This window comes from Vitis vinifera, chromosome 6 (assembly GCF_030704535.1).
Source record: "Vitis vinifera cultivar Pinot Noir 40024 chromosome 6, ASM3070453v1".
Classification (NCBI taxonomy): Eukaryota; Viridiplantae; Streptophyta; class Magnoliopsida; order Vitales; family Vitaceae; genus Vitis; species Vitis vinifera.
Window position 1 is genome coordinate 7037776 of NC_081810.1, and position 13203 is coordinate 7050978.

Sequence of the window (13203 nt, forward strand, 5' to 3'; positions counted from 1 at the left end):
GGGACAAAACACTAAAAGGTAAGTTCTTAAACCTTTAATCTCTTTCGGTCTAAAAAAAACACCATCTAAGTGGAGGTTTTTTAACTTGTAAGAATGGCAAAGGCAGAAGGTACGTTCTCAATCTATTTTCAATTCCGTTTATGATCTAATTACTATTTAAGGATTGTTACGAGCATATTTAAATCAATTACATCATCTTAGAGCTCTACCATCCGAAGAATTACATACAGACTAATAGAGCGCAACGCAGGTGAAGTATATAAGCCCAAATTGAGTTTGTTGTTGGGCATGGGCTAAGTTGTCCGATCCCGCATCGAGCATTGTCATCATCGCACTTAAGGACAGTGACTGCTCTAGATTTATTCGCACCCTCAGTGATAGACGAGATTGCTACGACTTTATGGATAAGCATAAGTTCCATTACCCTGTCTTCTTTGTATTTGAATCAACATATTATTAAAACCTAGGAAACCATATTCCAAAGTGGAATGCAACACTTTATTCCATGACTTTAAGCAGTGTGGTCATCACATCCTATTCAACCTCAAAAGTTGAAGCTTATATGAGCTGTAACATGTGACCTTCCTTAGTGTCAGGAAATTGAGAGAAGCAAATGCTTTTTAAGTCTTAAAAGGCTGTTTTGCTTAATCATTCATGACAATGACTTGGAGCTTTTGTGCCCATTACACTAACTTATATTTATAAATCATAAGGTTTGATTCATTTCACCTTCACCCCAATTTTTAAAGTGAGTTTGATAATATTTATAATTGAAATATTTTCAAATAATCACTTATTAAGGATTTTTTTCAACTTTTTAAAAATATTTTTTAAAGTTTCGTCCAGCTCCTGATTTTTTTTCAAAAATATTTTTTTTACTTGAAGTAATTTCTAAAAATACCGCTAAATGGGTTCTAAGTATCCCAAATAAATTTCTATTTGATGTTGAGAAACATTTTAAATTTCAAAAAAAAAAGTTAATAAAAAAGTGTCTTAATCTCAAAATGCTTTAATTATAAAGAAAAAAACAATAAAATTATTTTAATAGATAAAAAATTTTAAATATTGTCAAATGAAATTTAAGTAATAATATTATGTAAATAAAATTAAAATTACTCCATAAAGTATGTATAGGTTCAAATTTTGTCACCAAATTTTAAAATAAAGTGATCATGATGAGTCTTTTGCCATCATCTTATTCAACTTAAGACATTGGGTACTTAGAAATTATTGAGAGTGGAGCCATTTCTTATCCATAATTATATCCTTTCAAAAGAAAATTTCTAATTTGTTGGAATTTCTCAAAAAAAAAAAAAAAAAATTGAAACACCCACCAACTTTAAAGTGAAAAAGTGGCTTCATCATATAAAAAGATACATATTTATGTTTGAAATAAAGTATTATGAGTACAACAACAATCATATACATTAGAAAAGCTACCATGATTACCCTCGACCAAAACTACCCAACAAAAATATTTTGAAAAAATAGAAAAATAATAATAATAATAATAAAAAGAATACAATGATGACTTGGACTTAACCCTTCTATCTCCTAGGTAGGGGAAATGGACTTAGTGAACTATATTTTGATATTTTTGTTAAAAATTAGCATATTTTTAGAATTTTTAAAAACATAATTAACTATAAATCATTTTTTCTCTTATTTGAACAAAAATATAGGTCTTTTCATTTTCCAAAATATGAATAAATTACATTAAAAGTGTGTGGTACATATATAAAGTTTTATTTAAATATCTTTAAAAATTATATTTAACCCTTGAGAAATAAGAGGTAGGTTGAGCTCGAATAGCTTCCTTAAAAACATAATGCCGTGACTTGCCATAAATAACGTAAGTTAGCATTTGTGGTTAATATCCCTCTTGATTAAAGATGGAGGATCGTTGTTATTGAATCTAGTAATAAATATATGCTTAGTAGGGAGGGTTGAGCGGGCTTACTTTTGGTACTAAATTCCTTCTTCACTTGAATGTCTATTACTTTTTTTCTCAATAAAGGAATTGATAGAACACTATTTTTTTTTACTTCAAGAAATTTCATAGATTAAAAAGGATTGTGTGTTATGAAGCCATTAGGTTAAACTAGTCTAGTCCGCCAACATGGTGCAATAACCTTATTTTGTTATAGACTTTTTAGTATGAAAAAAGTTTAATATTATTTATAAAATGATTAATTTCAACCTTGATTATTTAATTCTAAAACTTAGCATCCCCATAAGAAAGAAAACATTTATTTTAGGAGTATATCAAAAGTTGATACCAAATTATATATATATATATATATATATATATATATATATATATATATATATATATATATATAAAGACCTACCTATAGAATCAAAAGATATTTTTTCAATATCAAGTGGTGTTCTTCATATGTATACTTTTAAGGTGATATCTAATTCATATTTATTTGTATTATATTCTTTAATCCTATTTATTTGTATTGTTACATGACAGTTTAAATTTCACCCCTAAACATTCAAGATGAAGAAATTCAGTAAATATCGATTCAAAACCTTAGTATTTTTCCATTTTATAAATATATTATCATTCATGATTGAGAAGGTATTTAGTACATATATTTTACCAAATCAATAAGTTAAATATGGTCTAATCACTCATATATATATTTTATCATCTCATTAAAATTTAATTAACTAAAATAAATAAATAAAATGATAAGTTCTTTCATTAAAAAGGAAACTTCAAAATGCAAGTGTCTAATAGTTAAAATTATTTCTAAATCCCAATAACTTTTTTTATTTACTTTTAAACTCTAAATAACAAAATATAAATAGATGAGTCCTCAATCCTCTCAACACTTTCTCCACATAATATATATAAACCAAGTACATTCACTCCAATTCCCCTCCAAAGAAACATTCCATAAACTAAAACCCAACTCCTCAACAACTCCAATATAATCCAATTGCACCATAAGTAAATAAGAAGCAAGAGACACCCTTTTGGGATTCTCAATTGTGTTCACTCTCTAAAGTAGCAATGCCCTAAGTAGCAATTATAACACCCAACATCAACCCACTTTGAAACTCAAGTGGGTCAGTCATCACACCCTGTCAACTCATCACCCCATGGCCTTAAGGCCCCTTAACTGAAGAGTAAGTAACAGATTCTATATCATTATGCTTCGTCACACTAAGTACCAATAATAATCTCTCAAGTATATGGGTCCAAAAATTTCTCCATCCCCATGCCCTAACTGCAGTGAAATCAGTGTGTCCATTCAAGAAGGGGATCCCACAAGTTTGAATTGTCACCACCCATTTTCATAGGGTACTCTTACATATATCATAAGATATGAATTTCCGTATATTTTGACCATATTAAATGACGATAACAGTATTATTTTCACTGTTCTTTTTTTTTTTTTTTTTTTCTTTTTTTGCTACATGTGGGATAACTAGATAAGTCATATGGGAAAGGCCAAAAGAGGGCATTTTCATGGGGCCTATCAATTGCAGGTAAGATGTCCCATGCATGGCAACACAATTTAATTCGCAGACATAATAGATTGGTATGGGATCTCAATTCAATGTCTCTTCTTTTTGTTTATTATCTCGCTTGGAATTTTACACATATGCTTTGCTCCCTTGTGCTATGTGTATAAGCTTCACCGCCAAATATGTAATTTCTATTATTATAGCATGATGTTGAGTTGTAAGTTAATTTTACTATTCACTATTCATGCACGGGTGTTCACTATTCTAACATATATGCATATAAATCAAACTTATGGTCTTTGAATATTTTTTTGTTTCTATTTATTAAGCTTAAATGCAAATTAAAAGAAAGCTTAAGTCATATTTCAATCTATTTACGAGAATTAGGAAGTTTTTTTCCAATTCGATAAAAAGTTTTTATACATTTTTTATTAATTTTATTCAAATAGATTATGACCTAAAAAAGGTTTATTATAAAAGTTAGGAAAATGTTGTTTCTAGTTTGTACAGTTGTATTTTGATTTATGTAAAATATTCATTAATATTTAATAAATTTTTTATGATACTAATATCGTTCTTTATTAATTATGATTTTGATCTTAATTTGAATTTCTATTTAAGAAAAAACATGAAGTCATCATAAACTTAAAACTAATTATTTAAATTCAAAATTTTATAACCTATGTAGGATTATTTTTAGCTTTTGCATTTAGAAATGGAACAAGTGGAAGTAAAAATAGATGATGTTGTTGTGCATTTGAATTTTCTAAATATATTCATTAAAAATAAAATTAATTTCTTTATATTTTTAATTAAAAACAATTACCTTGGACATAGCATTAAAGAAAAAAGTAGACGCTCTCCTTCCCACACAATTTTTTTAAGGAAAAGTTAAGCTTGCCCTTTAATAGTTGTTTTTAATATTTAAAAAATTATCCCAAAGTGGAGCTTTAATAACATTTAAATCAAAACACACTCCTCACATCATGTTCGATGTCGGTATCTATCGGTCTTATAAGTTGCTTTAATTTGGATTTTAAAAACCGGATTTATTATAATGGGGATATAAAATGTAATCGCTTTAGTTCGATATTTACTGAATTTATAATTTTGACCATTTAAAAATATATAAATGCAGTATAAATCAATGAATAATTATATATATATATATATATAAAATATAAATAATTATGACCGATCATTAAGATATATACAAATACCACATAAGCAAGATGTTATCTTAATCCGGTTCACCGCCGACACAAGGAGGGTGGCACATGGGGTCGAACGCCGTCCACTTTCGCTTTCAGGGAGATCCGATCCAACCTCCCTTGGGATTTCACTGCAGATTAGGCCTACAACAATGGACCACATTGTTATATATAATTTTAAATATATATTAGGCTTTTTATTGTTCAGGGGTGGCCAATATTTAGTAGCGATGATTTCCAACGATGTCGGCAGCTTTCTGCTTTCAGCTTTGTTGTGGTAAAAAGAGCACCAAAAAAAAAAAGTGGATTAAAGCTTCGAAAGATAAGTAGAAGAGAAAGGAGCCGGCACAGCAGCACTTATTCCATTGGCGGGTCAACCTTACTCCTCAAAGTCAAACTCCTTCTTTTACAGTCAAAAATAAAAAGACGATGCCTTCTTTCTTCCTTTTTTTTTTTTTTTTTTTTCTCTCTTTTGGCTTCTAGTTTAAGTTATTCCATTTTTACCCTTTCTCCCTAAGTTTTGTTATTCAAATTTTTGGTTTTATCACAGCAAAATGATGGGTAATTTTGAACTCATAAAAAAACCATGGTTAATATAATAATCATTTACTATCACGGGAGTATGGTATCTCTCCGTTGTATTGTGTCGGCATAATATTCTAATAAAATAGTTAAATTCCACCCTAAATAAAAAAAAAGCTTATATGAAAATTAATTTTCCTTTCTTATTTTAATCACCTTTTTACAAATCAAATCTTTTAAAAAAGTCATATATGTTTCTTTAAATATATTTCTAATTTGTTTGACAAAGATTTTAAAAAACACTTTTAAATTTTTTTTTTAATATTTAAAATTTTTTATATTTTAAATATTAAAAATATTATAAGTATTTTTTAAAATTATTGTCCAACACATTCTTTATCTAACTTTCATGTCATATATAGTTTTAAATATCGACGATTATTCACTTAATAAGAAAATTTACAACAAACGTGTTCTCCTTCTCAAATTTTACTTAAATATAAGATAAAAAAACATTATTTTATTTTAAAATTAAAGAAAAGTCACTTCAATATCATTTTAAAAATAAGACAAAGGGTGTTTGTTTTTTTTTATTGAAAGTAATTTACTTTCAAATTTTAAATTGTTTATTTTTTTATTTTTTGATGATTTATTATTTTGGTTTTCTCTAAATAGAAAAAGTAATATGTTGATTTTTTTTTAATAATTAATATAAATAAAATATTCAAAAATAACAATTTAATATGATTTTTTTTAATATGTAAGATGGTGTTTTTTTTTTTTTTTTTTTTTTTTGTTGAAAGCAATTTTTTAAAATTTTAAAATATTTATTTTTCTATTTTTTCATGATTTAATATTTTTTATTTTGTAATATTTCGTTATCGAAATGGATGTTGGGCATGTGGATTTTGATTACAAAGTCCACATCAAAAGATTAAAAAAATAAATAAATTTTGGCCTGGTTGTAGAATATTATATGTGTATCTTTTAAGGGAAAAGAGAGAGGGAGGGAAGAGTAGAATTTTTATAGGCAAAAGGGAAGATCACGATGGGCCCACTGATGAAGAAAGGTGAAACATGTGAGATCACGTGGACCGCCCTCAAATATACCCATACATAATTAGATGGCTTCCATTGTAGCGCGATAAGAAGCTTAATTGAATTGATACTACCTTAAAAATCAATAATGATTATGGCCTTTAAAAGGCGAATAGTTGCAGTATTAACTACGTGTGTCCAATTCTGAAACTGATGTTTAATCTTTACAAGAAGGAAATGTCAAACCATTTTTTTGGAAAAAAAATTTATATGAGATTTTCGTATCTATTCAAAATTTATAACTAATAAAAAAAATATTATTTCCTATAAAAGCTCTGCAAAATTTTATTTATTTATAATATTATGATTTTTTGTTTGGTTTTAACTTCCTTTTAAATTTAATATGAAATTTGGTCATATGAGATTTTCTCGTTCTCTTCGAGATATCCTTTGTTTCACCCAAAAGAGATCGGAGCATAAAGTGCAATTAAATATGTTCTCTCCTTTGATCTAGATATCCTTTGTTTCACAAAAAAAATAAAATTGATTCCATTTATAAAACCTCAATCAGTAATGTGAAACTAATATTTGGCTAATTTGCCAAAGAGAAATCGATAAAAAGAAAAATATCTCAAAGATAAGTGTTTTTCAAGACCTAATTTTCATAAGATTTTTTTGTAAGGTTGTTGATGCATTATGTTTTTCATGCATTATATTATTAATTTATGTACCAAAATCATCAAAAAGTAATTTTGTTTTAAATTCTTTAAAATTAGATAATTTCACGTTATCAGCTAAAATTTTGTATAAAATGTTTTCTAAACTTATTTAAAATGTTTTAAGTTGAAAATGATGGTTGTTGAGTAAAAAACGGTTCAACCAGTTGAATCGAATGAGGAATCGATCTACTAGTTTAGCTCAACCGGTCGAATAATACAAAAACCTTATTTCTCTTCCACAACTCTTGTTCAACCGATCAAGGTTTGGTCGAGGTCCAATGTTATCTGCCAAGTATTAAATGATAACGGCTAATCAATCGATCAACTCCCAACTCAACTGATTGAACCCCTAACTGCTAGTTTGGTCGTTTTCCTTTATAAAAATGTTGCAATCTTCATTGTTTCAAAAGTTTAACCTTCCTAAACCTTTCTTGAATATATTTGAGCTTTGGGATAATGTTTTTTAGTGCACCATTGTTCTAAAACTTGCATATATTGAGTGCATTATTTAATTCTAGTTTTCTTATAGCATTTAAGCCTAAAGTTTTGTATTAAGATTTTATGAGAATATTTCTTATTCTCGTTTGTAAATCTTTGAGAAGAAAAGTCTAAGTGTGAGGTGTCACTTGAAAAGTTGTTCAATAGTAGGGTATCTCTTGAGAATTGTAAATGATGTTTATAGCCAAAAGTCTAAAAGGGGATTAGAACCATAATTTAATTGTATTGTTTAAAGGTTTGTGTTGGAAGTCTTGAATCAGTGGAACCTCAAGTTTGTGATTAAAGTTAGAGAAGAGTGGACATAGGTCATTGCGCCAAACTACTATAAAAATCTTATGTTTGCATTTTCTCTTCCGTACTATCTTACTTTATATGTAATTGTTTTTATATTGTTTTATTGTATATTTATATATAACTGTCCTTTGCATTCACATAATTTAAATTTACAAAAATATATCATCACCCTATTCACCTCCCTCTAGGGTGATCACCTTAGATTCGATTAGCCTAATTTTTGTAATAGGTAATATATGATTCCTATATCATAATAATCTATTACATGAATTGCAATTTTTTGTATTTCATGTTATGTAAGGTGTTTTATTTTATCCAAATAAATTTGCGTTGTATTTTGACCCATAATGTCTTAAAAAAAATAGTTTTCAATTTGGTTTATTATGAAAAATATAAATGCGACATTTGATTGACGAGATAAGATATGATATGTATATTTTATGATATCATATCCATTGCATATGAAACACATATTTTATAAATAGATTTTCAATGAGATATGATCTATTTATATATATATATATCCTATTAACATGATATTCTAAGGCATGGTATATAATGGAATATATTATTTTATATTTAATTCATGAAATTAATAAAATATATATTATTTTCAATGTTTAAAATAAAAATTATATCATATTTTAATATTTTCTATTTAAAAAATTGAAATTTCTCTTATATTTTAACAATATTCATGATTAAAATATTTAAACTTTATAAATAATTTTATATATTATGTTATTCAATATGTAATATATATATCATATATTAATATTATTTTATAAACACTTTTTTTTAGTTTTTATTTTTAACCATAAATTTAATTTATAATAAAATATTTATTTTACAAAATGAGTATATGAAAAAAAAAAAATTATAATACATGGGATATGCATATCCCATATAGAAGAGATAAAAAAATGTGGATAATATATTCCACTACTTATCATATTCTATCGTCAAACAAATATGAAATATAATATAATATATATTCTTTTATCATATATTATGTTATATTCAATCAACCAAACATCTCATAAAGAGAAATAAAATATAAAAAATCTTATTTTAAAAATTAGATTATTTCTATTTCTCTATTTACCTATATAAAAAATTAACAAATTTGTATGGCCTTCTTAAAATAAGCTGTTATTATTTAAGAAAATATTAATATCAAACAAACAAAACAAATTAATTATTTTCCTCAATCTTCTCCCTTTACATTTTAAGCATGTATATCAAATTTATATCCAAACCAATATTTTCCTTATTTTTGTCCTTTTTGTCCCTACTTTTATTCAATCATAGATCCCCGATTAAAAAAATAAAAATAAAAATCAAACAATCACTCATTCGAGAATCTTTTAATAAAAAATTGCATCCATAAATTAATTTAGAGTTTATTTAGCAGTGATTTTAGAAATTATTTTTTATTTAAAAAATATTTAAAAAAAAAAAATAGGTGTTTGAAAAATAATTTTAGAAAAGAAATACACATAAATAAGAGCCCTCAAAGTAGATTCATAATACAAACCATTTCAGTGGGCAGTGGAAATCAATTTTCCTTGAAATTGGTTCCACTCAAACCTTTACAAGATGGCTTAAGATTCTTAGGAGATTTGTCTCATAGTTAATAGTCCAAAATTAAATAAAGGTAAAAACTTACATCAGTAAAATGGCTTCATTCGAGCTTTAAAGAGTACAGGGCATTGGTGGGCAAAGACTAGTGGAAATGGGCAGATTTGCGTGAATGCATGCTTTGGATTCTCCTTTAGGGGGCATTAAAAAAATATTTACATTTTTAATAGTTCCATTAAGAAAAAGTTCGAGACAGAGCATCTCAAATCTAATTAAACTTTCATTAAGAGGCAATGCTCAAAGATTATTAACCACAATGAAAAAACAATAAGATATGAAAAGTGTATCATTCTTCAAAGGGAAAGAGGAATAGAAAATATTGAAAGGAAAAAAAAAATCCATTTTTCTTGGACATCGTTGAAATAAAATGACAGAGTACTTACCTTTCTGGTGTGGATGAAATGAAATGATTTTTTTATTATTATTTTTTATTTTTTTATTTTTTTTGTGATACTGGCTATGTATTATATAAAGATATGAATCTCTGATATCCAGGAAGAGAAATTGTAAAAAGTTTGTGATAGATGCTATGAAGTTGCGTTACACCTACTCTTAACTTTATTCTTCCATGTCCCCACCCCGGTCGGGTTACATTCATTCTTTTTCTTCTTCATCATCAGACTCATTCTCCCAAGTCCCTTCTCTTCGTCCTGAACAGGTCATGCAATGCAATACTTTGTAAGCTTCTGTGTGGCACTTAGATAACTTCATTCAACATTCAGTTTTAATGATGGCCGGCATAACATCTTCGTTCTGTAGCAGATTCATCTCTCTTTTTATACTTCTGTTTCATCTGGGTTGTTTTATGTTTACCGTGGAGGATGGCGACCGCCGCCCTTCGAGAAAAAGGAAGGTGTCTCCGGTGTCTTCCCACCACCTTTCGCCCATGGATTCTCGCAGTAGATCGCGAAATGCTCTCTCGTCTTCGTGGTTTTATCTGAAAAAGATCTTCGCTTCCAAGCCATGTACGGCGAGTATGGACACGCAACCGGCGACGGCGACGGTGTCTTCCGCCAGATCGTCCCTGCACTCCGTGGTCTCCGTTGTACTGCCTGAAATGATGGTTGTGTCGGATCCTCAACGCAAAGTCCCGACTGCGACTCGCCCGGAGTCCGATATCTCCGCCGACCATCAGTTCTTTCCTCTCCGAAACGATATCTTTCCGTGCCCGGCATGCGGCGAAGTCTTTCAGAAACCGCAGAATCTCGAACAGCATCAAGCCCTGAAACACGCGGTTTCGGAGCTCATTGACGGAGATTCAGGGAATAACATAGTCCGGATCATATTCAAAACCGGTTGGACCGACAGTGAAAAGATACCGAAAATTCAGCGGATCTTGAAAATCCACAACAGCTCGAAAATACTGGCGAGGTTCGAAGAGTACAGAGAGTCTGTAAAATCCAAAGCGGCGAGAAACGGCGCCGTTCGGAGACGCGACGAGAGGTGCATCGCCGACGGCAACGAGCTCCTGAGGTTTCACTGCTCGACGTTCCTATGCAATTTGGGGCAAAACGGAAACTCCAGCGTCTGCAACCACCAGTACTGCAGCGTCTGTGGGATCATCAGAACCGGATTCTCACCCAAGTTGGACGGAATCTCCACGCTATCCACCAGCTGGAGAGCACACGCCACGATCCCGGAGGACATCGAAGACGAGTTCAGGTTCATGAATGTGAAGAGAGCGATGCTTGTGTGCAGAGTGGTGGCCGGCCGAATCGGAAGCGACCAGGACGAAGTGGATAAGGAGGACGGCGGATTCGATTCAGTGGTGGGCAGAAGCGCCATAGGCGGCGGCGGATCGCTGACAAGGTTGGTGGACGACGAAGAGTTACTGGTATTCAACCCAAGGTCTGTGCTACCTTGCTTTGTAATAGTATACTCTGTGTGAGTCACGACTCACGAGCTTATTTCCTGTGTTTGATGTCAGCTAGTTCTGTTCTTTTCTCTGATCATGGACTATTATTATCTTCAGTATTAATGTATATGATCTAGTTCTGCCATTTGATTTTAGTCAGATTTGCTGTTAAATGGTCAGTTTAGTGGGAACAAACTAATCTTTTTGTGTGAATTATTTCCATATATGTATAGGGAATTTGGATGAGTTAGAGTATAATAATCATGATAGAGGCAAAAATAGGTAGTTTGGCCTTTTGGCACTTTTTCCTGTGTTCATCCCGTTGACTGGAGCTCCGTGGATTGAGCCCTTTTGGTAGGAGGATTGATTGGTCATGGAGACTCATCATTCCTTGTTCAAATGTGATAAACCGAATTAAGCCACTTTGTCAGCCCATTTCATTTGACTCTTTAATCATCAATTTGTTTTCTTTGTCCTTACTCTTCGGCTGATTTCAAGAGCAAATCATTTCCAAGTTTCAGTCACAAATAGTAGAAAGATTTTTATTGTTTTTTTTTAGAATTGTTTTAAACACTAGATGTAAAAATTATATTTAAAATATATTTAAAAATATTATAAATATTATAAATTTTTAAATAGAGTTTTGTTGTAAAAAATAAGTTTGAGAATTGTTTTCGAAAATAGTTGTTAAATAGGTTTTTTGTAATTACTTTTTAAAATAGTTTTCTATTTTTTTAATTATTTTTTGTTTCTTTCACTTATATTTATTCCACCTAGTATTTTATTTTACGAATCTTTAGCCAACAATTTTTAAAACTTATTCTCAAAACTATTTTTTAAAATTGTTCTACAAAAATCAATTTTAAAATTATTTTTAAAAACAGTTATCAAATAGGCTATTTGTAATTACTTTTTAAAACAATTTTCTATTTTTCAAAATAAAAACAATGAAAATTGTGTTTTTTTTTTTAATTTTTTTTTGTTATTTTCACTTTTTTTTTATTCCAACTAGTATTTTATTTTACAAAATATTAGCCAACGGTTTTCAAAAATTATTCTCAAAACTATTTTTTAAAATTGTTTTCAAAAATATTTTCCAAATGGAACCATACCTTCTTATTTTGGTTTCACTTATAAGCTAGAATCAAAGCTAAAGGCTTGAAGTTGTGACTTTGTATTGTTATTAGGAAAAGGCTACAATGGCTATTTGGTGTCATATCAAATATGCAATTTGAATTATGATAAAAAAAAATAAAAAAAATACATTAATGAGATGTTTGATAAACCAACCAAATAACTTAAAATAAATTAATAATTTAATTTAATTTATTAGTTAAATTAAATATGTTTTATAAAATAATTTAATAATATGACTTAAAGTAAACAATAACTCTAAGTAATAAGTAAAGACAATTAATTTATATTTTTAAATTCATATCTTCATTCTACATTTTTTTTTCATGTGTTAAGTTACCTTCATGAATTTTTTTTTTTGTTACACTATAATTTTTATTGTTATTTGACCTTATTTATTCTAATTATAATTTATGATGATAAATATATTAATTTAATGATTTAAATTAATTTTATCAAGTACCCTTAATATTTTAAATAATAAGTTTTAACTCAATAATTTAAATATAATTTATCTTAAAATCAACTTAAATTATTAAGTAAAAAATATTAAGTTTTACCAAACATCCTTTAGTCACAATTCACAAAGTAATGAGAACATATAAAATACAAAATAATAAGACTTATTTATAGATATTACAACTAGTGATTTACCAACATTTTTTCGGTACAAGATTGAAAAATGTATTTCATTCATGCCTCCTATTATTATAAAATTTTTATCATAACATAAAAGTAACTTCTTATTAAATAGAATTTTTAAGAGAAACAATATTTTCATGAATTTTCTTTTGAAATATTTTTT

The 13203-nt window shown here is 28.4% G+C and overlaps 1 protein-coding gene across 1 annotated transcript; it reads left to right on the plus strand.

Moving 5' to 3' along the window:
* The first annotated feature begins 9917 nt into the window (after positions 1–9917).
* On the plus strand, positions 9918–11409 carry LOC100248366 (uncharacterized). Its single transcript, XM_002279894.5, has one exon. It carries the CDS (start codon positions 10137–10139, stop codon positions 11295–11297), a length of 1161 nt encoding a protein of 386 aa, XP_002279930.1. The 5' UTR covers positions 9918–10136; the 3' UTR covers positions 11298–11409.
* Positions 11410–13203: the final 1794 nt, after the last annotated feature.